Source organism: Apteryx rowi, unplaced genomic scaffold, assembly GCF_003343035.1.
Source record: "Apteryx rowi isolate R43461 unplaced genomic scaffold, aptRow1 scaffold_28, whole genome shotgun sequence".
In the NCBI taxonomy this organism is placed as follows: domain Eukaryota; kingdom Metazoa; phylum Chordata; class Aves; order Apterygiformes; family Apterygidae; genus Apteryx; species Apteryx rowi.
Window position 1 is genome coordinate 26,967 of NW_020449196.1, and position 27,521 is coordinate 54,487.

Genomic DNA, 27,521 nt, shown 5'->3' on the forward strand with positions numbered 1-27,521 from the left:
GCAGCTGCCCCAGCGCGCCCGGGTGTCGCCGGTCTAAAGCAGGCGGCGTCAGCACCTGCTTCCAGGCCGCGGCTGCGCACAGGAGCAGGCTGCAGCTGGGTCAGCGGCCTGCTTTGCTTCGGGAGCAGGAGTTGGACTTAAGAAACGAAAAAACATGTGCCGGGTGTCGCTCTGGGGCTTCCAAACCGCGAAAAAACAAGCGCCGCGCATGGGTAATAAACTGGTATGAAAAAATATTCCTACCGTATAATTTCACTTGTCGTTTTGCCAGGTGTGCACCCTGGCATGCTGAAACACCGCGCCGAGGAGCGAGTAAGCTCAGGACAGGACAGTGGCTTCAGCACTGAGTGTTCATGCCTCTGGTGTTTTAAAATGATTGTAGCCTTTAGAGACTCTTTATCCCCTTAACCGATGTTGTTTAAGAGTTCTTTTTAATATACCTTTCATAGCCCCTGCTGCTTGCGAATAAAGCCTCTGTCCTGTGACCTTTTAGTGGAAGGCTTACGAAAAGAAAAAAATGTTTTGAACATATTCAGCCTCTCTGTAGAGCTATAATACACGAGACTTTTTTGTTTAACACCACCGAAATTTAGTTGCTTTTAGGTCCAGTTTGCTATAGAACTTTCTTTTTTTTCTGGATACGCCTTTACAAACAATAAAACAAAGCTAAACTGCTATATTCAAGCCATGCTCCCTGATAAAAAGCTAAACTCTGTGTGGGATTTTTTTGTGGGTCTGTTCCCCCCCTTTAAGATGCTTTTCTGTGTTACAGATAGCATTTATATCATAGTTTTCTTTCTTCTAGGGAAAAGGGGGGGGGAGGTAAAAGAAAAATGATAGTTGTGGAGCTCAGTTTGAGATTAACTGTAGTCCTGCTTCTGTTGTAATCTACACAGGCAAGGGTGAAAACTCAGAGAAGTATGCTTTATGTTAAAGTCTGTTTGTCCCTGGTCCCTTTTAAAATAAAAAAAATTGCCATAAAAAAAAAAAAAAGATTGTGGCAACTTCTTCATTGTAGCTGCTGTATTAAGTGAGGGAGCTGTGACTGGGATTAGCCTCAGCTGCCTGCTTACAGAGCTGTCTCTTTGTGCGTCTCAGGTAGTGTGCTCTCATCCGAGTGATTAAAATGGGCTTTGGACTCTAAATCTAGCATTTTCACTTTGTCCAGAGAGTTTGTGTGATGGTCCCTTTGGCGACCCTGTTAGTGTCACTCCTCGGTAAGCCCGGGCCTTGCTTAAATCAATGGCCGACTCTTCCACTCCCCCACTCCTCACCTTGTGCCCTGTGGACGAGRCAGTCTATCCCCAGAGCTAAGCAGTGGTTTCAGGGGCCAGCGGAAAAGCAAACCAGGAAGCCTCCCAGAATTAGGCAGGAACTTGCACTTCTCTTGAGCAAAAGGTGTTTCTGGCTATAAAAATGTTTTTGCTAAAGTTTAAGCTGCTGGAACTGTGCCATGCTAGAAAAAAAACGCAAAACTTTATCTGCAGGTACTGACAGGGCATTAGAAAAGTGTGGTAAGATTACAGCGAAGTATATCTCGTGCAGCCTCCAGTGTCATTAGAAAAAGCTAACCCTGAGTCTCCAGGCATAGTGCACTGAAGGATGAAGATCTTGGTGGTGGCAGCATTTTAATACGTTATGGTCTTGTGTTGAAAGCTGTGTTAATGTATTGCAAAAACTCTTCTCAGCTGCTTTCTCAAAGGGACATCTAAAGGTCATGGTTTGGGGACTAACTGCAAGTGTCCTGGGGTTCAGATTTTTAGGTTCATCTCAATATATAGATTTGTTTTCTGTTAAAAGTTTCTCCATTCTGTTAATTCTTTGTTTGAACCAACTTTATCTCTGCAGGACATGGCAGATATAAAGAAAAAGGTCTATAGAAAACTTACAGTGACGTCTGCTTGTTTCTGTGATAGATCAGKGATGATTCTAACTATAGTATGACAGTTCTTAGTCTCTGTCATTCCTCTTTACAGATCAGTGCTTACTACATGTCTCTGTTCTGTATGAAGCTATTAGGGAAATTGCACCTCTTCTCCTTACCTTCATGCATTACATTTTTTTTTTTCCTTTTTTCCCCCTTTTTGCCTAAGGCATGACTAGTGTCCAACAAAAACTAGCAGTCTCCTCTAATTTGCACAGCAGGGTAAGTAAATTGTAAGGTCAGCTTCCATGTTAAATGATAMGTTTTCATCCTCCCTTCCATTTGCTTGCTACACAGCAATGTACATCAAAAGAGTCTCCAAAAAGGGAACAAGGTGGGGAAAAATCTAGGAAAGACTGTGTGTTTATTTTTTCAATACAAAATGGGCTTTGTGTCCAATATATCAGGGCATTCAGTGTATATTGACAAAACAGTTTCTCTGTGCTTTACTTTTGTGCCTGTCACAGACAGGAAGCTCTTCAAGGTCAATCTCCTATTGTATACATACGCGATGCCTGCACTGTCAGGCTATGATTTTTATTTGAGATTTATAGATGCTATGAATGAAACAGCAGGGTGGTGGTATACACAGCATTCCAAAAGCCTTCAAAAGAGCACCAGCAGCTTGCATCATCGAAGCAGTTGATCCTAAAATGGGTTAGTGACAGGGTTGCGTTGTGGAGAGCTGAACTCCTCTAGTTACTGGATATAGATACGCTAATGTACAAAGGCAGATTGCAGCATCTTCCTTGTTCTGCAGTGGAAGTCATTGTTTATCAACAGGAGTTTTGCAATAAGGATATGGCATGGCCCTTTTAAGTCTTTTTCTTTGAAGCATCCCTCAATGGGAGAACATGTCCCCTTTCAGAGTGCTGCCATTTTTGTGGTTGTCATCATGCCAGTCAGCCAAGCCATGTAGTCTGCCTGAATAAATACAGGTATTTCTCACAGGAGATCAGCTGTTCTGATCTTTGCAATCCCTTGTATCCCCTGCCAGCTTCCTGCTGCTTTCCTGGATGCTGCTGCCTATAACCCTTTGTTACAGGGGAGAATATTTTGCCTGTGTTTCTGCCTCTAGTTGGGAACTAGATACGCTGCTCCCTTCTTTACCTGAGGGCTATGGCTCTCTTTTCGAGGCAGTCTGTATTTGCATTCCCTGGGTTGGCCGGGTAACAGCTAATCAAATAATTCTATTTAAAATAAGATTTAATAAAAAAGCATCTGTAAAATTAAAGGCAAACTTGGCATAATCATGCTTCTCAGAAACAAAACTAGTCAGCAATGCACAGACCATGGAATGTTTCCAAAACAACTAAGGACCGTTTAATATTTCTTAAATTTTCCTTTTCTTTTTTTTTTTTTCCATTTTCAGGTGCTCTCRTATATTTGTAGTATGTCTGCAGATCCTGTGTACCTCATTCTTCCATTTCTCTCTTTCCCTCTCCACCCCCCGCTCCCCTCATGCTGGGTGGCAGCTTTAAGCGCGGTCTTCTTACGCACAGCCATGGCAGGGAGTTACTCATACTTAAGAGTTGCTGCTAGTAAGAACCAGTTCTGTCCATGTTTAAAACCTGAATAATGAGTGTTAATTTTATTTTTGTTTAAATAGAATAAACTGAAGGTCCCAAACAAATAATTAGGCCTGCACTCGTAAGTACCCAGGAGCAAAAGGAATTATGTACTGTTCTCCTATCCCCAAACCAAACCTAGGACTGGGTGGGACCTTCTAGGTTGCCCTGCTCAGTCCCTTTCTGTAGTAGGCCTCATGCATATAATTTTTCTTATAAATATATCAAACTCTGTTTTAAAAGCAATTATGGTTTTTTGCATTCCACTGTGGTCACTGGAAAGCTGCTTTTGAACCTGATTGGTCTCGCGGTCAGAAACCTCCTTCTAATTGTCAGCCCCTGGGAATCCAGTCATAGACGGGGAACTTTTAGACTGCATACAGAGCCATTGCCCAGCAGCCACAGCATTTGTTTCTGTCAGTGTATGATAAATGCCACATTTACAGCTTCTAATTTACTCTAACATTGGAACAAACAGCTGCAGAATGGTGAGGCCGAGGTTTTTGCAGTGAGGTAGGAGCACACACAAGGTCAGCTGCGGGTAAGAGGGGTCTCACCAGGGTAAGCACTGATGTTTCATACATGCCGCAGAGTTCCAGGGACACCAATCTAATAATTAATGAAGTAGCAAGGGCATAAGGTCCTTCTTGTGTGCTTATTGTGAGATACAAGACGCATTTTGTTAAAAGTCTGAGTTTGCTGTGGCTATAAATARCTTTCTCAGTAAATGTGGAAAAGGGAAATTATATGTAACCAAGGAGTAACAGAAAATAGAGTTTAAACACCTGTTTCATAACACAGTTATTTTGGGGCTGAGTTAATGGACCAGGGTGTGTACTGAGAAGTAGTTTGTCTTGTGTGATACAGCTTTCATTAGAAGTATATTTAACATAATGCTTGGCACCATTTTTTTTTTTTTTTTCAGTTGCTGTCTTGCAGACCTTGCAAATGCCTTTTGTTCCTTGGCATCCTAAAGGTCCTTACTGAGCAGTGTAAAACATTAAATGGTAGCTTCACTGAAGCTGGTGACAGTTTTGTTGTTGACTTTAAGACAAATTCTTAATCCTAGAAAAAGAAGTAGCTGCATTTTGCTGGCTATTAAAAATTCTGGATTGACTGTTGATAAGTATTTAAGAATCAGTTGCAGCCAAACACAGTGAAAAATACTACGTCTAGTTTGTGTAGGTRGGTAGGTAGTATGTTGCCCAAATTATAGTTGGGCCAGGGTTTCAAGCTAACAGTCTTCTGCTAGTCTTTAATGAGAACAGAGCTATCTAATTACATTTGATGTGGAAAAGCATCATTTTCCCATCCTCATGACTATCTCTTTCCATTCTCTGAGACAAGATCCATTCCAAGTTTACTGCCATGGGGTGATTTCAGGTCCTGAACTCCCACATTGCTTCTTTCAAATACGTAAGTGTTCTTTGGAGGCTGCCCGTGCAGGTGCTGTAGCTACTTCTTCTAGCATGAAACAATGTGGCAGCAGATAGAAGTGCAATGGACTAGAATGATTTTAAGAAGTCCCTTTTTTGAATGAATTGTAGTTTRCCTGGGCGGGTATCTGCCGAGTGAGTCAAGCCACACTAGTTGATGCAAGCCACGTGTGCTTATTGTGAGATGCAAGACACATTTTGTTAAAAGTCTGAGTTTGCTGTGGCTATAAATAACTTTCTCAGTAAATGTGGAAAAGGGAAATTATATGTAACCAAGGAGTAACAGAAAATAGAGTGCTAATATTTAAATAATGTCAGAATTACTAATTCTGAATGTAATCACATGCTGGGACCCCTGCACAATTTTGCAAGTACCTGTTTAATTAGGGAAACAAAAAAGAACTTCATGGCCTGTCTCCTTCTGACTGGATATTCCTGCAGTTGTTTTTCCTGCATCTTTCAAACTCTTAAAGTTACAGAAGTATTGTTTTGGCATGGGGCAGTTCTTAAAGTTGCATCCTAAACTCTACCACAGAAGTGAGTTATTTTGCTAGGCATTTGTGTGAATCAGTTCATAGGGTTAAATGTATAGGGTTCCCCCCCCTGCCAGGAGCATGTTAATATCCTTTTTTGCAAGCAGCTCTGTTTCTCTGGCATAACACTGCAATGACTTAGTAATCATCCTCCATTTTGTATTGTTAAGGCAGAAGGATTTATATCAATTATTAGCTAATACAGTGGTTCATGTGTGTATCTGTGAGGCAAATTCCATTTTAGTCGGGTGGAAAGTGGTCAGAGATATCAATATTCAGTATACTAATGGCAGTGCAGCATTCAGGAGCACATTAAGGTCTGCATTTGAGCTCAACAGACTGATGCATATTGTTGCTGTGATTTGTAAGAGTCAAATGTGTTTGCRAACGGGAGTGGGATTTATAAGGCTTGTGGCTGCTGTTGACATACACTACCATGGCTTGAGTAGCTTTAGCAAAACCTTGCAAAAAATCTCATGTAATCTAAGTGATGGGTATGTGTAAGTACTTAAGAGCTTTTTTAGGACAATTTTGAAGTGTCTCAACATATCTGCAATGGAAGCTGGGCTTTTCTGTTTGAATTGTTGCTTACTGATGCTGGAGTGGGTTTGAACTAGCTGGATTTCTATTGGGGTGTGGGGGTTTTGTGGATGAGTGGGGTTAATTCAGTGAATGGGCTTCTGTGCCATAGAGTATAATTGATACAACAAATTGGTTAGCGAGTCTAAATTATTCTCCGAACCTGCAGGGTGATTAGGACGGATGCACATGACCCGAATGCTGCTGGCTGCTTGGTAGTTAACTAAAGTAACCAAGGCTGTCCTCTGCTTGGGGGGACAGGTAGCAATTGTTTGTTTGTTTGTTTAACCTCTGTTTGTATGTATATATGTGCCTTGGGAATTCTTCAGAAACGACTGGAACAGGACTCTAGTGAATCGTGCAGTTCAAAAACTTTATGTGAATGTGGAGTCCTTTCCCTTACCATGAAGTTAATGTGATGATGGATTCTAGAGCTGCTTTTGATCCCTTTTATGTTAACTTCTTATGTACTGCCAAAATAGCAAATAGTACCTGGAATGTAGTACAGATTTAAAAAACTAAATCTTAGATATATAGAAATTACAAGTTTCTTTTCCTTCCTGCCTATTTAGGATCTCAAAATGGGATTGTAGTACTTAAATTTGAAACTCTTGTTCTTGAAATACTGACCTAAATATGTACTTTCACATAGTTATGTTGAATGGGGAACTTTTAAATTGGAAGTGCGAACAGATTACTTTAAAAGCACATTTAAAAAAAAAACAAACAAGGAAAATGAACAGTAGGACACAACTTCATAAACGGTGATTTCTTTCAGATCGTTTTTGCTCTGGAAATCTAATAATAACACAACCAGAAATAATTGTTGCAAAGCATCAGAGAGTCAGCACATTTTGAAATTGCAGCAGGTGTCTATCTTGATTCCTAAATAAAGACACTAAAAAGAACCATCAGTTTTAGTTTTTTGTTTTGTGGCATCATGTCCTATATAATATTGCAGTCTGTTCAAAGCCAAATAAGTCTGTCGTAGTGTTACCCAACCGGTATATGTGTAACAATAAAGTGGGCCAAGTTAAATTTCTTCTAACATTACTGATTTGTGTGAGGTTTGAGAGCCTCAAAGTGGTTTAAAAAAACTGGAAAAGCTGGAGCTGCTCATAAAAATGTAGTATAACAGCAAAAACTACTTGATTTATGAATCTTTAGGCTTTTATTGTAGTATTTATAACGATAAAAGATACCTGAGACTCCTGGTTTACCAAGTATCCCTTGCCGCTTGAAGCAGTCTGGAATCGTTCTGCCAGTTTAGGCATTGGAGACATCAAAGGTTTACTTGCAAGAGGGTTTGATGGTGATAGAAACTCTGCAAGCTCTGTGTTGGTGAAATATGAGAGATGCTCATGTGGGAAGTGAGAGAAGGTTAAGTACCAGCTTATGGCACTTCCACAGGAACAGAGTAARCAGGTGCTGTTCTCTGGGAATTATGCAATTTACAGTTGCATAATTTACAGACAGGATGCTGAAAGCTAGTATGTTAATAGGAACATAGGGGGAAATGTCCCTTTGTTTTATGCAATTATATTCAATTATCTCATTGTTCAAAGCACACAGGAAGGCTGTGGATGTTTCTACTTTGTTTAATCTTCTCTTTTGATCACTATTTACTGTTTTGATGGTTCTTGGTGCCTAGGAACAATTTTCCTTGACCGTGCAGTGCTGGGTACTGTATGAAAGATAGGACAGTGAGATGGGCTTCTGCCCCAAAGAATCTACATGTGAGACAAAGAGAGGGGTGAAGGCAAGTAAGTTGGTTTCAAAAGTTGGAAAAATATCTGTTATTGTGAGAGACAATGGTATCCACATAGGCACTGAAGCTTGTGTAGGGCTAAGCAGAACCCCAGGAGGTCATATGGGTTGTAGTAGTATCAGATATTCCTGGGACCTTTAAAGGCTGCTTGGGAGGAGGAGGGGAGAGGGAAAGGGAAGGAATGGCAGGGCCAGATTAAATGTTGGCAGAGATTCCTTGATTTTCCTGAGTACCCTGGCCCATTGTGTAAATATGCTTAGATTTATTTTTTCCCCCTCCTCCCATTTTTTTTTTTAATCTTAGCTAGAAATAATTCATGTTTCTTCCTGTCCATATCTGGTGGTCATAAGAAGCAGCTGTTAACAATCCTCTTTATAACCTTTTATATAATGAAAAATTTTTTCCTACTAGTCTTTCTAGCACACCTGATTCGCTGATTTTGCAAATGGCTGTGGGGAGCCTTCCCTAAATGTCAGGGGAAGTATGGGAGAAAATGAAGGGCATACAAATTTAGGAGAATTTAGGAGATGGGAAATTTTGATTAGCCAAAAACAACAGGAGAGGGTAAGGGCATGTGTTGTGGAGGGCCATAAAAACAAAGATGAGCAACTTAAATTTTATGCGCTAACCCTCCTTCTCCATTGCAGTAAATACAGTCAAAGAAAAGGACTAGAATAATGTTGCAGCAGCATTTTGGACAGGCATTTCAATGGGATATGGAGGTTCATATTTTAGGAGGTGCTTTGCCAAGGGAATCTGTAAAATAGACAAAGTGGTAGATGGCATCCTGGTTATAGGGCTGACCAACAGGCAGCTGTGGGCATGAGTTTGTAATAAATTACATTAAAACCCCCAGGGTGTGGAGATCAGATAGAGGAATTTTAAAATTTTCTGTACTTGAAGTGTTCTTAGTTAAAAGCCTGGAAGATGCAAACTGTCCAGGAGATGATTCTCTCATGTTTACCATATGGTTCTATAGCACTTAAAAGGGGGGATCCCACTCCTGAGGCACGAACATACTGTAATAATGCAAACAGTAACAGCAGAAAAGTAGATGAGGTGTTAGAGAAAAGCTGCATATGAGGAATCCACCATTGGAAAGATGAAGCTGTCTGTCAAAGTAGAACCCAATGGTAACATCAGAATGCAGACAAAAATCAAGACCCATCTCTGACATCCTGTCTCACAAGATGGAGCTAAAGACAAGAAACACCTGCACTGTGCACTCCCTTAATCACTTGCATTCCAGTGATTTCCTCCTTTCTGCTTGTGGAGGAAATGTGCTTCGAATGGAGGCTCCTACAGGCTTTTATAAAGGACTTTAGGAATGTATAAAAAAGCCTTAACAGCTAACATAGATTCTTTTCCCTTGGCATTTGTTCTGTGAAATGAATGGATTTATTAAGGGATAGGTACGTGTTTTGTTTTGTTTTGTTTTTTTAGTTATTTATTTTTAACTGTTGCCTGGACAGTATAAAGATTAAAAACCCTCTATTAGTTTGGAGATTAGAATAACTGTGTTAAGATGTCAAGAGGTACAACTGCATAATAAGAAACTGTTCTTGTGTGTTAAATGCTAGTTGCACTGTAGGATGGATGTTCTAGTGCTTAAAGCGTGGACTTGGTGTGGAGATGTGGGGTTCAGTTTCGTAGCCTACAGCAGATACTGTGAATGCTTGCATGAAGGTTGCATACCTTTAAAACTGAGTGGGGTGTGGGTGGAGGGATGTTTGAGGTCAAGGTGGATGGTGAGTTAAAAATATTTCATTCACCCTTTATTTTGTTCTGCAAATTCACTAGAACAGGCTTAGCACAATGAGATCATACTTGATCCCACCACCAGAACGTTACAGGCAAGTGTTAAAGGCACTGCATGGTAGATTCAAATATCTGTTAGTGTCATCAGATCCCATGCCCCAAACCCAGAAAAAGTGGACTGCAAAGAAATGTTTGAGCCTTGAAATTTTATTACCTTGTTTGCATCAACCAGTTATTCCTTTCAGCACCAATAAAGGACAAAAAAACCTCCCTGTTGTTCAAAGTATCTTGTTTTTGTCAGGTGTAAGATAGTGGTTTTCTTAGAGGCAAAGAAACCAGTGAAAATACTTAGTTTTTTATTTTTTTAATACATTTATAACAAAATGTCAGAAGGTGTGTGCTTACCATATAAAAACATTAGGTCCCAGAAGGATACAATACCGAAAAATTATTGAAATAAAAAAGGTTATTCTTATTATAGGATTTCTAAACTTCAGCAATAATACAAGATTTTAAAAGCATCAAGATTATATTTAAAAGAAGATGGTATGGAAAAATGAGACCTTCAGTAACAATTTGACCCTCATTATAATGGATGATAAAAATAGGGAGTTTCTCAAAGTGCTTGAATTGTAGGCGTTTCTTTTCTCATCCTGTAATGCAGGAGGAGGGAAAAATACTTAATTTCTGAGCTGATGATATGTGCTGACACTGATGCACTGCTGTGTGGTCCAAGGGTAGCTCAGATACCAAACTGAAGACAGTCATATCTGCTTAATCTGGCCCACCACAGGCCATTTAAAAAAAATATTAGAATTGTAAGTTCCTTAAATCTTACTGTCTTATCTAACAGGTAGGACTGAGGGTCTAGCCAGACTAGCTGAGAGTGCTTCTGGGACAAAACATTGTAATAATACTTGCACAAGATAGGTAAACTGGTTACATGAGATAACTTTCTCAAGGGTTTCTCTAAAGCTGGCCACACTGCAGTAGGCTGCAAGCGTCTCTTGAAGCCAGGGTGTGGTACAGTTTATGTTCAGTTACGTTAGACAACTTCTATTAAACATCCAGTTTGTGGTGGTGATAAAACTAGCTGGCCACCACTTGGATTATTTAGTTATAGTGAACACTTTTTCACATAGCATAAAGCTGTACACTAAGCGTTACTATCCTTGTCCTCAGTGCTGAGCTGTGGTGCAAAGCAACTGGATCAGGTATCCCTTTCAGACCCTCAGGCAAACAGAGCACAGGTTAGTGGCTCTGAATGTGCCTGAAAGGCTACATACTACTTTCTGTAGGTTGGTGTTTTTAAAATAATCTAAAGGTACCAATGCTGTAAGGACCGGACATCCTTGAATATTCTGGAAGTTCCTAGTTTTCAGTTGTACTCATTTAAGTGTCTTTTGTTCAGCTGTTCTTGAACTGTGTTGTAAAAGGCAAACTGAACATGAGAAACAGAAGATGTCTTGTTGTGTGTTATCTAGCTTCTATAAAAACAGGTGACACTTCATCTACAGTATCCGCATTGAGTGACAGTTATTAAACCAAGAACAGCATTATCACCCACTTCTTGAAGATAAGTGAAATCCCTGTACAAAGTGGGGTAAGCACAATACAGTAAGTTTAACTCAAGTTTCTTAAAAATAACATCCTACTAATAAAGTGGGTCATGCTGTCCTTGGGCAAGGTGGGATTGACATCTGAAAAGCTATCCATGGTTTAATTTCCTAGGGATGTTCTGCATTTTTCTATTTTAATGCAAATATTCTATTACATAGTATCTGTCTAAGGCTTGTTATGATTGATATCCTGTCAGTATAGTTATTGTCTGAACGATTTTTTTCTGAGCTAGTGTATGGAAGTGTAGGAGTAGTGTAGACAACCTGGTTTTCTCCAGGATGTCACTTTTCTAGAAAGGAAAGTCTGTTCTTGACAGTTTACCAGTACATGTGCTCTCTAACTCCTGCAAGCATATCAAGGCATCAGAAGGCACAGGATCAATGCAAAAAAGCAAGGAGCATTTGTACAGTGGTGCCACAATGCTGTACCTCCCAGCATCACTCTCTTGCAAAGTTAGATCCTTAAGACAGTAAATTAGTAAGAACTACCTAGACTGGTTAAGTGTATATGTGTTGTTTAAAGAGACCATTTTACAACTATCCATTTCTTGATCACTGAAAAGCTAAGAACATCAAAATCTAAAACAGTTTACTTCAATTTTGAAAAAATATTTCTCAACATATCTCAAAAGGTTGACAAAAGTGCCTGGTTTTTAGTCAGCACAAAGTCACAGACCTAATTTAAAAGTAATTTAGACAACATTAATTTTACTGTAAATAATGTAAGATTGTTTGGCAGTAGAGTTTTATGATTATATCCCACACAGTGTCAAATTCAGCTACTGCAACTGATACTCAGTGAAGTTGATATCAAATTGTAATTTACATTGTTAGGAAAGCTATTAAAAATACTGTACCTTATATTTAATCTTACTACTGAGAAATAGCTGCTGGACAGCACACAAATTGCTACTGTTACTGTTTGTTTTTTGTAAAAAGGTTAATAAAATACAAGCACGGTAGAAAATAGGATTAAAAGCATTGTTGCAGGTACAAGTCTTTCGGAACTGGGTGGAGAGATAAGAAACCAGAAAAACACACTGCGCGTATGTGCGCTCTCTGTATAAAGAGAAACATACAAAGTGGGAAACTGTGCACTGGGATAGCACACTGAAGTGTCTGGTGCTGTAAACTTGAATTCCTAATTTTATCAAAAAGGGGAATTGAGTCTGGTTCTGTTTTTGAGTCTCCATGGGTTGCACTTTGCAGACTACCACATGGTTTGGCACACTACACTTGTAAGAGGCAGTCTCTGCTGAAGGGATGCCAGGACTGGAAAATGAGGTGTAAAACATGTCAAGATTGGGCACCCTGGGAGAGTGTGAAAAGGGCCCCTACTGCCTACTTGGAATTAGCCAATATTGTTAGTACTTTCATGACTATTAAGAGTTTCTCTACGTGGAGAATCAGGCTGATCTAAGTAAAAGTTCTGTTTACTGTAGCTAATTAAGCCAGTACAAGAGGCTGTGCAGACTGAGATTTCTATTTTAAATCTAGTTTAGTTTAATTTATCTCAAGCTGATTCCTAGCAGGTGTAAACTAAACTAAAACAAGAGCATCTTCAGGAGTTTGTGGCCAGCATAACTAAAACAGTTTACTTAAAGGAGTAAGTACAAGTTTTAGATTAACTAACTCTTCTCTTTTCAACACAGGGATTTTGTAATGTAAGGGAAAATAGGCAGAAGAAACTAAGTATTGGATTAAAAAGCAAGGGGTCTTGTTGTTCTTCTAGCAACACCTTTGCTCTCTTCTGAACTTAAATCCCTAAAAATGCCAATAAGTCTAGTTATGAATCTGACTCTTAGCTCTTCATTTTTTCTGTTAAGGTTACAGAGGTTGAGTAGGTCAAGTCATTGGGATAAGATGGCAGAGAAGAGCCCCACATTAAAGGGCAGCAGTGGAAAGAAAATATGGATTAGATGACAAGACCCCCTATTAAAGTCTATGCATAACAAATGCAGAATTGTGTCCCACAGACATAAACCTACCTTCTGCTCAGCAGTTACTTAACACTGAGAGTCACAGTTCTATTTTCTATTTATTCTGTAAGCTAGCCATGCTACTCTTTCCTTTAAGTGTACTGATTCCTTTGGAAAATATTACATTACCCTGCCTTATCAGTCATACACTGTTGTATACTTGTTTTCCAAAAATGTCACTTACGTTTATTTTAAATCTATATCTAGCATGCATTTTACAAGCTATTTCCCATTTGCTCTTTCTAGCCAGGGCAGAATGTTGACTCTGATGTTACCAATGGTACTACAGGAATCTATTCACTCTACTGTAACACTATACATCATCCTATACCATAATTCAGAACTGCCCCACATATGGGAAAGAAATAAAAGACATTACAGGGGAACTGTATTTCTTCTTCAAAGACTAACTTGTGCTTAGAAAACTAAAGGCCCAATTCTGGAGTCATTATTCAGACAAAACACTTCATAACTGTAATGGGAACACAGTTGGAATAGGATGGTAGAACTGTGTTTTAAAGTCTAATTCCTGATTTTTTAAGTATCCTTAATCGGAGAGACTATTGGTCGGCAAATTGAATAGAGTTTTTTTGTTGTTTTAAGACTTATCTGTAATGACAGAAGGGTTTGCCAGTCCCAGAATGCCTTACTTTTGCTGGTTTCTGATTTTTGAATTCACTTCCATTCTTATTTTCCCCATGGTATCTTACTATTTTATCTGAGTGGCATGCAGTGCGGGCGCATGCTACTGAGGCAAGCACGCTACTACAACTTTAACAGGCTAAAAAAGAAAAAAGCTTTAGCTTCTTAGTTATACAAAGAAATTATGCAAAAAACCATTGAGCGGCACTAACTCACAGACTAATTACAAACTAAATTGTGCTATATATTAGTATAAAAACATGTTTTAATAAGAATGGCACTGGTTCAGAAGGAATTAGGACTTCCATCTTGGTTCCTTTCGGTCCACAGTGTGAAAGCATTGTAATACAGGCCTGCCCTGTTGCCTGAGCAACTTGTGACAGTGGTTTTTGGCCACAACCCCTTCAATTTCTTCCCTTTTTATATCCTCTATTGTTGGTACATTCTGGAGCGTAGCCTGGGTCAGGTCTGGTCATCTTTCCTAACGTGGCACCAGAATAGTTCGTTCTTATGTTCTGATATATATATTTTTTATATTGTCAATGTTTCCCTCTTCTAATCTCTCAAAGCTGGTCAGGTCAGTTTTAAGGGTCATCTTCTCCCGTAGACACCATTAGACGCATTGCTACTGGTAGGTGGTCTGTCAAGCCTGCTAACTGGGTAATAAAGCTGAACTCTTCCACTTCCTGCAGAAGGAAGACAAAAAGTAAGCAAGAAGGAATTTAAAAACCAATGATGTGTTTTATCACACGTCAGGCTTCACCTTTTTATGCCTCTCCTTGAGCTATCTCATTGCATCAGTAGATGTACAGGACTAAAAAGGCCTGCAGCCAGTCTGGCTTGGTTATACTATTGGTAAACTATCTGCTACACAACGTAAGTCAATGTGATGCAGTTGATGAGGTGCAAAACTGATACAATATATAGTTTAATGACACTGGATGAAATCTCTTGTACCCTTTTCTTTCCATGTACAGCAATATCCACATTGTTCCAGATAGGCTTATCTGTAATCCCGCTGTAGGTTACTGATGTACATAGGGAAAGAGTCACCTGGGAAGAGGGGCTGGCTTTACTGTGCTAGACAGAGCATGCAGCTAAAAAGCAAGCCTGACTTCATCAGACAGTGATGGTAACCTTCACGGGAACTTAAGGTGGTTAGGAGCCTTGCTCCTTGCATCTCTGAATTCCAGCCTTTGCGCTGGCAAAATTTCACAGGACCAGATTAAAGTTCTGAAGGGAAATACTGCTTGCTTCCCAGCTTCTGAAAACCTCATGTAGCAACCTTAGTGTTCTCTTTATACAATTCACTTGACCCCTTCTATGGGCCACATACTTATTTTGCCAGTATTTTGATAATTGCTTGCAGGAAGCATAGATACTGCAGTTCTATAAACACTTTTTAGCTAGCATTAACTAGCATCCCACAAGAGGAATTAATCTGGCCTTTTCCTAACCACTCATTTGTTTCCCAGGCAAGAGCACTTGTATGATAAGCCTTATCAAAGACCTAATCTGGGTCAAAAGTATTCGAATGTTTTTTGTTGCTGTTCATTTGAATGTAGGATGAGTTTAGCACACAGATGCACCATAGACATCTGCACACCCAAAACCAGAAGCCTTAGAAGAATTTAGCTGCTAAGCTGGCATGTCTGTTGAGCACCTGCAAATGGAGAGCACAGGCAGATCAAGGTATCATGCGCTAAACTATGGTGAATTGCTAGACTGCAGGTCATTCTACAGTAATTGTAGTGGGGTATGGTAAATAAATGTGAACTAGTTTCTCATTTTCATCGTGGAATTCTGTATAAGGCAAGATCACATGCTAGGAAGCAGATAGTGCACTGCAAATTCTCTTTCTAGCTTAGCACTTCAACTTTTGTCTGTATCACAGACTTGTAACTTCAGCAGGTTTTCATAGGCATAGTGAAAGCACAGCCAGACACTTCAGCAAACTTAATGAAACTGCACATAGTTGCAGTAGCTTTTCTGAGTAGGGAGCTTTTTAATAATAGTTATACAGCTTTAAAATGAGCTAGAAGCTCTTTTTTTTTTTAAGTCTCATAAAAAGGACTGCTGGCATGGAAAGCATCAGCCAGAACAGTCTGGCAAAACTTTAAAGAACAGAAATAAGATGTTTGTTTGTTTGTTTCTTGTTTTGAAGGGCAGCATATCTGCAAGCGTTGCTACCAGAACCACCTAAACTCCATCTATTAAATAAACAAATTTTATGTTTGCAAAGTCAGGCATGCAAGAAGTAGAACATACTAAAGCAGCGAGTTCTCCTTTTAACCCAAGCAGAAGAGGCTGCTGTGCAATCTAGACAGTTTGTTCTGTGAGTAATGGCTCTCTTTCTTGTGAAACTCACCACTTTCCATTCCAGGTAGAGACCTTCTTCTGTATAAAGCATATAGTCAATTCTCCTCCCGTTTCCTTTCAGTGACGCCTTCCTCCCCTTTTGACTGGAACTATGGTTCTTGCTGGTGGGATAGACTAAGTAGCCTTTCCTTCCTTCTTCGCTTTCCAGCACCCTGTTTCACAAAAAACCACCCAAGTGCATTAAATGTTTGCTCATTCTGTCCTGTTGTACATTTAGCTAGCTTCTCTCCAAATCCCCAGTAAGGGTAATGCCCATCCAAAAAACCTGATAAAATTGCAGTGTGAAGCACATCTTCTCCCAGCTGTGTTTTTCAACACGAGGCTGTATCAACTGTGCTAACATGTTGACCGTGGCTTTATCATCACTGATGCTGTACAGCGAGGCTGGGTACCAACCCTTGTAGCCAGGAGAGCAAACATCTGAGAGAAGGATCTAGCCTGCCTGCTCTCTGCAGCATGTTTGCAGCCCAGGGCAGCCCCCCCTCAGTTGATTTCCAGTATCTTTGAATCTAGCAGTAGGGGAAACTTTCATGGGTTACTTTGTATCAAGGTACATAAATTTGTTCTAAAGCTGTCCATTCTGATCAGTGCAACTCCTTCTGAAATTAGACAGCCACCTTTACAGAAAGGACATGGATGAGTGCAATGGTTTTCGGAAAGTGCGTACCTGGGCGTGTGGTGTTTGGTTTTGAGCGAGTCTCTGCACCTGATTACTTTGTCTTGGATCTCAAGCTCCTACTTCACTAATCCTGACAGCCAATAACTTTGATTTCTGTATAATGACAATATCTTCAAACTCCTCTACAGAGATGAACTTGCTTGACAAGTGTGGTGAAGGGGTTAGTACTGCCCCTATGTTGCATAGAGATTATCCAGCTCAAGACCATATACAGAAGTAAAGATTAAGATTCAGTTTTCTAGGTACCAGTCTTTGTTCAGGCTAATAAGCTGCTTCTCTCTCATGGAAGTGTTTACAGTTTGGCTACTTAAACCTTAAGAGTAGATTTTACACAGAAGACTATCAAGGCTCTGAGCAACTTAATCTAACTTTGAAGTTAGCTGTGCTTTGAACAGGAGGTTGGACTTGATGACCTACAAAGGTCCCATTCACCATATTTTATAATAATTCTATGTTTCTGTGTTGTTATGCTGTTGGATTTAAAAGGACACTTGTTTTACCTTCTTGTATTCTATTTAAAAGATCTACCAGTGTAGTGCTAAAGACAGCATGTGCACAATTGCGCGTGCAAAAGTGGAATGCGCACGCAGTAGGATTTGTAACTAACTGCACATATAGGGTATTAGGCAAACAGTTAATATAAAGTACAATCAAGTTTTGCACAGTAACTTATGCGTGCAGAGAGGGACAAATTTGGTTGTGGTTTTGGTATCTGGGTCAAAATACAGAAACAAACGATTTTCAAAACCAACTCCCTGAAAATCATTTTTCTTTACTTACCTGCCAAAACCTGAGCTCAGGGTTCTCAAGGTTTCCCTTGTAAGAGTTGACTACACCATTAAGCTACATCATCAACTGTCGCAGGAGAAACACTGAGCCATGAACTCGGGTCCTAGCAGGTACAAAGCCTCTAATTTCACCTTGGAAAAAAATAAGATATTTTGATCATCCAGATTTTAAAAATTGACTTTGGATGTTTTTTATGGGGTTGGGTACTTTTTTGTGCATGCATGTGAGAATACAGAATGAAGGAAAAAATGAGACACGCACTGAACTTTTGTGATGTGTTCTGAGGTTTGAGATCAGAATGGTTTCTCTGTCCAATTTTGTTACTTTGGAAGGATGGCGGCAAGGGGGGGACGCAGCACTTGCTACAGCTGAAGGGGTGTAATTTATGTTAGAATCCGTAAGTTTTGGTTAATTGATGCATAAAAGAAGTACTTTATTTGCTTTTAAATGACAACTATGACAAAGTCATAGTTGGTTATTTAATCAGAACTTCTTTAACCCCTCTGGCCTTAATGAAATATTGAAGGTTCTTACAGTTTATTGTAGCCAGTTTATAAAAAGTAAGCTTCCTTCTATGTATTATTCAGTTTTAGACTGTCATCTTATAACTTATGTTAAATTAGCTTACTTTCTGCACCCCATTTGCAAGGTGAACTGTTCATTCTACAGAGAGCTATTGCAAGTGATTCACTTCATGAAATTTTCCTTCTCGATTCAAGGAAGCTCTTTGAAACTGACCTCATTTGAAAACTGTATTTATATTTGGCAAAGCCAATTAGGTAACACAGCAGATGAAACTGCTCATTAGAGCTAGAGTACTACTGCAAAAAATCTTGCATGACTTTAAAAGGTGAATTTGCTTCAGCTTCAATTCTGTCCTTTTAAAATTCTGTGAACATGTTATTTACTTAACCTGCACAAAGGCTCCTGGAAGAGAAATGTTAATTTCAAATACATGGGGAAAATGAGTTGTGAATGTGTGTGCATCAGTTTCTGACTAAAAGTTGTATCACTTTATACGTAATGGTCTGCTGTTTGTCACTACAGGAAGTAGAGGGAAGTACCAACCATCTGGCTAGGCCATACTAACATACTAACCTAGTTAGGTGCTAACAATTTAAGTGAACATAACTAATTATGACTGAGCCATAAAACAAAATCATAAAACTTCAATTTTATCAGAATAATTGCTCTAATTCCTAGGGCACAAAGGAGGGAAGCATAAAAAGTAATTTTAACTTACTTTTTTCCTGGAAAGATTTAAAGTCTTGAGTAACTCCAAAGTTAAAGTATGAAAGCTCTGTCATGCAACTTTTTGGCTGATCAGCTTAGATTGGGAATACTGACCATAGCTGCAGTGAACAAAGCAGCATGAAGAGCAGTATGTCTAAGGGAACCATAACGCAAAACTTATTCCCTCATCATAAAACTTGAGGGAGCCAGAGGAGTTGTAGATCTTTTTTACTGCTGTTCCAGTCTGTAGCCCAGAGTCATAGGCCAGCCTTTCCAACCACAGCCCTGCAGACTGGGCTAAACGTTGGACTTAAATCCCATTTCTTAGCTGTGCCGTAATTTGGTCTTCCGTTCCAGAATCCATTCAGGGCTAAGATTAAAATTGCCTATGCCAGTCCTTTCCTGAGGGTGGAATTCACCTCTGTGAAGCAAGATTATTTGTGCGCGTTTCAGGAAGCCTCTCTGAGCAGACGCGGGTGCAGCATCCAGCACTGTGGCAAGGCCCAGCTTATGTCTACCTTAATTGTTCTACGTTTATAAACACCTTGCTCGTTATTTGTACCAAGTGTATTGTACTAGTCTGATGTTTTATGTATGCAGTACTTAACATGAAAGAAATAGTAAAGAACTAGTTGTGCTACTGCTTTCATGGACTAATTAGTTTAATAATGTGAACTGCTTAATTTTATTTATAAACTACAGAAAAGCGCTGATGAAGAAATAATTGGGTAGCTTACGTTGCTACTTACTGCTGATATAAATGTGCATTTTAAATGGCTTTAGAACTTGATCAAGATTTATTATTGAAAATTTTCAGAATGGATCAGTTTTAGGCTGTACCTTGTTTTGCTGCCTAAATAAATGATATTTGTTAGCTTCATAGTGCTCCACAGCTTCTATGCTGTCAATAGCATTTTATAGTCTCCAGGCACTTTATTTATGTATGCTAGGAAAGACATTTATAAAAATGCTTTAGAAGTTTTAAAGCCCAGATTTCATTAATGATGTTTAATTTCACTGCAGTTTTTATGATTATGTTAACCAATCCCATACAAAGATGTGAGGAGAGTCTCTCTGTCTCTTGTCAGGGCGATGGTTTCTCAAATATAAAAGCACTTCTAAATAACTTAAACATGCAGATCCCTGTTTCCCTGCAGATCTGAATACAAAGCTAGTGGAAATTCCTGTAGAGGGTTTTTAGATCCATTTAAGAGAATTATCATGTATTGCAGAAAATGGAAAGCTATGGAAAAAGCCTTATATATATTCTGTTACCAAAGTTCAAGAATATTTTCCAGTTATATCTCATACTGAGGTGGTATATGTAAGGAGCTTAAGTAGTACTGTTAATCTCTATGGATCATCTAATGGCTATTTATCTATTGGTCATGCATGTATCAGTGGAACTTAATTGTTGAATACAAGTAACTCTTCAGGGAATAAAACAAAATATCCCCAAACTAATTTGATGACAGATGGTCTCAAAAGGCTGCTTGAAAACACTTAAAAAAAAAAAAAAAAAGTTCCAAGCCTGCTCTTGGAATCATAAAATAGAATGTTACACCCACATGCATATTTGCATTTGCAAACTTGATTGTAGAGGCCAAATTACCTTACTTCTGCTTCCGAAAATCCCTTTCGCATGTACTAAATTCATGTTTTCAACACGTGAATAGAAATGCCTGGAAACTTTGCAGGCTCTTGAACGTGCAAAGCGTGACTTGCTCTGAAAAACTTATTTTTTTAATATAAACTAAACCTAAACCTTATGTCTAGAATGTGACTAAATTTCTTCACTCAAAACTGATACRAAGACAACTTAAAGGGTTAGCTTCTCTTAATATGTATGTTCAATTAAGGGTACTTCTATACCATACACTACACTGCACTTCTTAGTGAGTTAAAATGCCAAGATAAACAACTGTGCCTACATAAATATATTATTTCCATTATGTGTGCTGACTGAACCATCTGTATAGCTATGTGCAAATGCAAAATCATTAATTCAAACATCTTTACCTCTTTAGTATATTTTGATAATCAAAAAGTAGAACATCTTTTATAGTTCGTCATGATAACATATTCAGTCTATTAAACTAGCCTTCAAGGGAGAGAAGGTGTGCAGAGACTTAGCACCTTCACTAAATACTGCTCTGCAATGTACAAAGCTTATTACTATCTCTTCATTGGCATATTAGTATTGGACTTCAGGAAGTTTACCTTAGGACTTCTGCAAGTTGAGATTTCTTTTGCATTTGTCACAAGTCCACTAAATCACACCAGAGACTTCTGTTTCTCACTATCAAAATTTTGAAAGCAATGATGGACTAGTATCACTGAAAGATGCTCAGCAGTATTACTGCTAGTTGTTTGACAGGCTATTTAATTCCTCTCTATATTTGTGGGTTTGCTTCTTTATGTATATTGAATTTTGCAAGCCTTCTAGCATGAGTAATTGGTTGTTGGACTGGGGTGGTGGCTTAAACCTTATATTTTTTTTTATTTGAGGAAAAATACGTTTCTTTCTGTTGCTCTCCTTGACAGTGCCAGGACCATGGGACTGGCTGCCTGCAGAGAGATCTCTGAACAAGCTGTTGGCGTACCCCTTCCAGTAGTGCTGGGAGTTGCTTGTCCTATTCCTATGGGCCTGTCCAGGTAGGACCATCTCCAGAGATATAAAGGCAGCAACCGCAATTGCTTTCATCAAAAATTCACTCGCTAAAGCCAATTCTAATAGATTTTGAGAAGTAGATACTTTTCCTCCCCTTTTTTTTCCTCTACCTCAAGTCCCCAGATGTACTGAACTGAGTAAACACATCTTTCTTACAGGCCATGAAACACTGTCAACTTGTGAAATGTTAAATAGCAAGCAGTGAACTGGCTTTTTAAGGAATGGCCTAAAGTGTGTGTGAGGAGTAGGGATTGCGTACTTCTGCAGATTATCTGGAGTGCACACTTCTTCATCATACAATCCTTCGGGATCCAACAAGGTACCTGTGAACAGAAAGGGAAATGTGACTGTCTCAGCATAGCTCCTGCTGCTTGCCCCCTCAGGAAGCAGTTACAGCTGTGTGAAGACAGCATAAATGTTGGGGAGAAGGGACTCTTCTGACTGTGCATTTTTAACTCGCTTGCTTCTGAACACAAGTAATATCCATGCACAACAGTTATCCTTCTTATAGGGACTGCATCTCACACTTGACTAAGTGATGCTTTCAGTCTAATAGATTCTCTCTTTTCAGAATAAATGTAGTAAAACAATTTCTTTCAGCACAAAGGATAAGGATACTTGACCTTAATACCTCAGCTTTTCTTCTTCTGTCTCCCTCCATATATCTTCTGTTCCATTTTGCCCACAGTGCAGTCCCTACCTGAGCCTCCTAATGCTTTCCTGGCACATATTCCAGTCTAAACTTGACCTTCAACATTTCCTGTTTCTTCTCCTTGCTGTATTCTGTATGCTCACAGTCTCTTATTCCTTAATAATTCTTGCCCCAACTTTTCTTTCTTGCAGCCTATTTTCAGTCTATGTGTATAAGGGATTAGCAAAAGCGAAGAGCTTCTGGTGACAGGGAACTGGCCTGTTTGCTGCCTACAGTCTAGATGAGCAACCTTTGCCTAGTCTTCACAAGCAGCTCCTCTATCCAAACCTTTCTACTGTCATCTCTAAAATGGTGCCACCACACTTTCAGTTTCTCAGTCCCAACTTCTCTGATTTTTTGTTTGTTTTCTGCTATGACTGAGTACAGCCACATTATTAAACAGTTCCACGTTCACTTTAGTATCTTTGGTTATAATTGCCCACTCTAGAGAATAGCTGATTTCTGGTCTAAAACTTCACTGAGTTCAACTGAGTTGCACCAGGAATGACTATCTTTGAGTTCCATGAAAGCTTTTAGAAGATGAACCCTAGGAGTTCCTAGTGTTGTTCAATTGCTTTGTTACATCTTCCATTACAGCACTTATGTAACTCCAAATGGAACATTCTGATCAAAAGCTGCAGGCTTTCATTATATGCAGAATGTAAAGAAACAGTAATTCAGCTGTGTTTTTTTGCAAAGTAACCTGTGGATGATTTTAAAGTAGAATGGGTGTGTGAAGGCATTCGAGTAGCTTCATGTGTTAGTGCCACATTCCCTTCCAGAATGTGGACTGAGGTTTGAGATCTGTATTTGGATCTTAATTATAATTCAGCAAAACACTGCTGAGGCTTACAAACTACATATTACTATGTTAGAGAAACACCACTTGTAAATATTCAGTCTCCACCACATTGTTACTGCTCGTTAGCTGCACTACCTGCTGCCTGCAGATGCTGTGTCTGTGACAGATGAGAATGAGTTATGTTCACATATTGATAGGTAGAGAAGACCTTACCGATTGCCCATGGTTTATCCTCCCCAGGACCAATTCGACATGGGTCTTTGTAGTGTGTAAACAGAGAATGCTGTTGCTCCAGCTTGTCCTCTGCAGGGAAAGAATAAAGAAAAGGCAAATGGGCTACATGTTGTAAACTTGTGAACAGTGTTTCAGAAAAGGCAAGCCTGCCTTCCTATTCTGCTGCTCCAGCTAGTGTTCCTTTCGTCAAGGAGTGAGCGCTATGTTTTATATATTTTCTATAGAGCTCTTAGAGAAAGAGGGCAAGAACAGACTTTGGGGCTTCAGCATTTCTGTATTTCACATTGCAAATAAGCAGAAACCTTTGTTTTGTTTTGTTTGTTTGTTTAACCTAGAAAGAAGGCATGAGGAAGAAGAAAATGCACATAACTTCCTAATACCCACCAGCCTGGCCGGCAGACTGATTTGAACCAGTTTGGTACTTTCACTGCACAGCAATATCTTGTCTTGACCAGAAATTCCAGCAAAATGTTTGCTAATAACTGCTTTCCTACAAAGTTTTTCTAAGAGAGACGTTTTTCAATAGCTTTTAACAGTAAACTGAAGTGAAGGTTTTCTAATGTATTTCCTTATCCTCACATTCTCATTGCATTATTTACGCTAATACAAAATATTTGTCAAGATCAGACAATGGAGGATTGAACTGACTTCATAATAGTAATTTATATGGCTGTTTGCTGGTGTATACATACATCTCAGTAAGCTTGAAGACAAAAGCTTGTGCTTTACTTGCTTCAGAAGAATTCATTGAATGCTTTTCAGACTATAATAGTTAAGAGAAAGACAGGCAATTGATAATTTCATTGGGATATTATCTGTAGCATTAAAGCAGTCCTAAACATAATCAGCATAATGCCTCAGCTTTCAGATTAATCTGTTTGGTACTGTGCTTTATGTATTCAAAGACGTACAGTGCATCTAGGTCCTGGGATTATTTAATATAACAGATATCCKGAATTTCAGGCAATAAACAACATAAGCAAGTTCTTCTGCGCGTACTGTTTAAGATAGCGATCATTATACCTAGGAATAAGCACAATCAGAACCTGAAAACAGCAACTGCTACAATTCCTTTTTTTTTTTTAATGGCAAAGAAACTGGCAATATCCTGATAACTCCTTTCTTCATTGCAGCCCTTCCACCCTTTACAGTRCCAACATTTCATAGCAACAGTTCAAGTTTTCTCTTGGGATCACTGGAATATTCACCTGTGCTTGGAGCTGCTGCTATTTGTTTCTGTCTATTGTCAAGGCAACAGAATATGTAAGTATGCATGAAAACAGACTCCTCTAAAGTCGGAAACACAACTTTGAACCGTGACCTGGTTATCTTAGACAGAATGCGGCTAAGCACACTTTAGGAAGCAAATCAGACCTCCTTCTGCAAAATGGTGTTCTTGCCGAGTGATGAAGCTGTTAGCCTCTCCCTATTAACAAGGAAGAGGAACACAAATGGTAATGTGAAGTACAGTAGTATTAAGCATCCATTGCTGTAGGCACTTTTGCCATCCTGTCATTAATAGTTATTAATACAACCAACTGTCCCTCAGTTACTGTATCCACATCAGCTGATCTGCCTCATTACATGATTCCAGCTTTCTTTTTTTTCCCCCTCAACTAGCTCTTGCTCTTGAGAAGATCTTCATAATCACAAGGAGATTGAAAAATAAATTTACCAGGGTATCTTGGAGCTTTGGCAGAGGATGAGAGGACTGATTTGCCCAGATTTTCCAGGTATGCAATGCAGAGAATTTTGCTTTCTGTCTGAACAGCCAGTTGATCTGTTTAATGTTTATAGTAAACTATACAATGAAATCTGTGCAATTTGCATTTCTCTAAGCTTTCCCTTGTTATAGGATACATCTATAAAACTTCCCTCAAAAAAAAAGAGGGAACAAGATTAAAGTCTTGTCATGATTAATTCACTACTATGGTAATGATAGTTAAAAGTCACAGCTCATAAAATTAACTTAACCCATGTGACTAGAAGGCTTTTTATCTTATGCTTTAAGGTTTAAAAATAGACAAGAATTTTACATGAGTCAATCCACAGCAACCTGACGTTAAAGACAACTTTAATAGCGGTCCTGATAAATGAGGATTCACTCTACTAATGTTGAGATAATGCGCTCTAACACTGGGGGACAACTGAGTCTCAGAAAATTTATGCTAAGCATAAGATCACTCATAAGCCTGAAGATCTCTGAAAACTTGAAAGTCACTGGTCCAAAAAAAAAAAAAAAAAAAAAAACATCTGCTATGTCAGTCAGTGGAATGGGAAAGAATACAGAAAACTGTATACAGAAAGCTGATTATTGTAAAAAATTACTGTAAAAAACATTCTGTTCTTTGCAATGCTAACAAATGTCTCTGTAAAGCAATACATAATTTAAAAAGGGAGAAGACAGCTTTAGAACAAAACATTAATCTTGCTTAGTGCACAGGAAACAAAGTAATCTACAAATAAAAAAGATGAAATAGCCAGTTTAATTTCAATTTCCAGGCTGAGTGAATTTTAAAGGGGAGAAAAGTAAATGAGCTACAGAGATGATAAAAATAAAATGGAATTTTTATAACCTACTTTTTAATCCTCTTACGTAATAGTTGCAAAGGCTATAACTACTGTTTGCAAAAGCAGATAGTTGCTTTTTCTTTTGCCTTAAAAAGACCAGTCACAATAGCATTCTAACTACACTGTATTCTGTACTACTTGAGCAAGATATCGGTCAGAGTGCCAAGACTTCTCGGGCAGAGAATGCTCACCATATGTTCCATCTTACTGCTTTGCTCTTGCGTGTCTTTCTCTCCYCCTGCTGCATAGCCCAGCTCACTCGCATGTTCTGCAGGCTGCCAGGAGCTGCCCGGGCAGTCTCCTCTTTGGTATGCAGCAGACTGATTATTCCCTTGATGCACGTCTTTGCCCGAGGCCGCTCCATCCATCTGAGACTCCATCCAACAATATTACACGTGGAACAGTCAAAGGGCAGCAGTTGTGTCCATTCAGTATCCCCAAGCTTCTGTCTCCATTCATCAGGACGGCTGAAATTACCTCTCCAACCTGCCCACGTAGCAACTTGGCTAGCTGAAGATCTGCTTCTGACTAGGTTTATTCCTTCCTTCCTTAAAAATTCACTAGCACTACTAGCCTTGTATTTCATCATAATAAATTTTGTTTCACCACACTGTTCTGTAGTCAATACTACTTAGTACTCATCTCCACAGTGCATAATGGATTCTTCAAGCAGTCAAAGCACTTGCCAGCTCACTCTCTGGCCATTCTGAGTTTGCTTTGGATCAGACAGTCGTGATCAGTTTACTTCTTGTATACATGAGCTAAAAACGAACAACAGAATAGCTGTGTTTTGGGTTGGTGGTCTTTTCCACCTGGTAAAGCATTTCTCCCACTTTAGAAAGGTGTTGCATTTCAAGTGTCTGATAGAAGTCATGAGATTAGATAATACTAGTTATTTTGAGATCAGATAAGGCCTGTTTTTTGTGGGTTGGTTGGTTTTAGCAGAGTTGATGCTCTCAGCCTCGCTAAATTACCTGGGCTTCTTAGAAACACTGCTGAATTCACACTAGATACTGTTCACGCACATCATCTACAAACTGTTAATCTACAAACTCAAGCCGTCTGAATTGCCGACTCCCAATTTGAATTTGAGCTCATCTGTAATCATCACATCTCCTTGGTAACACACAGCACAGATGAAATCCCTGTGACAAAACCCTCCTTTCGCTGTACCTAGCTCGTGCTCTTATCTCAGTGGTTCAGGTTTGGCCCCGTCATGCAAAAGGCCTTTCACGCGGCCGCCCTGGGGGAGGTGAGCCACAGGGCACCTCTGTGCTTTTGCCAGCTCTGAAACAGCAGAGTCCGTTGCCCTTGCCTAGAGCCAGCGCGCGGCTCTCCTGGATGCCTGAGCTGTGCCCGGCGGGGAAGGCGGGGAGGATGTACAAGCACTGTGCTTTGCACTCTGTGCTGGCTGTTGAGCTGTCAGCAGAGCATACGATCTGTGTTTGGAAAAGGCTAACATCTCTGAAAATTCACCACCTGTTAACTTGTTTTTATAGTGCCCTCAGTATCCAAATATGGAAAAAATTATTAAAACACTTTTTTTTAATCTAAAATCACACCACCACAGTTCATTTTTTCCATAATTAATTTGGCAGTGTTAAGTTCTCTCCACAGCATTAGTCTCCTCTGTATGTATATTTGAATTACCAATGTTTTAACTGCA

At 39.3% G+C, this 27,521-nt stretch overlaps 1 protein-coding gene and 1 long non-coding RNA gene across 4 annotated transcripts in view; one reads left to right on the forward strand and one right to left on the reverse strand.

The window, feature by feature from the left end:
• Window positions 1–15: 15 nt before the first annotated feature.
• LOC112967524 lies at window positions 16–26,468 on the forward strand. Of its 3 annotated transcripts, XR_003253984.1 has the most exons (8): window positions 15,484–15,498; window positions 15,971–16,141; window positions 21,431–21,541; window positions 21,716–21,876; window positions 23,620–23,702; window positions 24,418–24,547; window positions 24,905–25,017; window positions 26,105–26,468. It is a non-coding gene; the product is annotated as an uncharacterized LOC112967524 (long non-coding RNA). The 3 variants fall into 3 exon arrangements; XR_003253982.1 differs by lacking the exons at window positions 15,484–15,498; window positions 15,971–16,141 and adding an exon at window positions 16–223; XR_003253983.1 differs by lacking the exons at window positions 15,484–15,498; window positions 15,971–16,141 and adding an exon at window positions 16–212.
• SMPD3 (sphingomyelin phosphodiesterase 3) overlaps window positions 13,991–27,521 on the reverse strand; it is a 42,248-nt gene continuing 28,717 nt past the window's right edge. The window contains exons 4-7 of the mRNA XM_026068738.1: window positions 23,264–23,353; window positions 21,817–21,880; window positions 16,175–16,337; window positions 13,991–14,492 (exon numbers count right to left, since the gene is read on the reverse strand). Coding sequence (XP_025924523.1) covers window positions 14,391–14,492; window positions 16,175–16,337; window positions 21,817–21,880; window positions 23,264–23,353 — 419 coding nt within the window. The 3' untranslated portion in view covers window positions 13,991–14,390. The remainder of the gene's footprint in view (window positions 14,493–16,174; window positions 16,338–21,816; window positions 21,881–23,263; window positions 23,354–27,521) is intronic.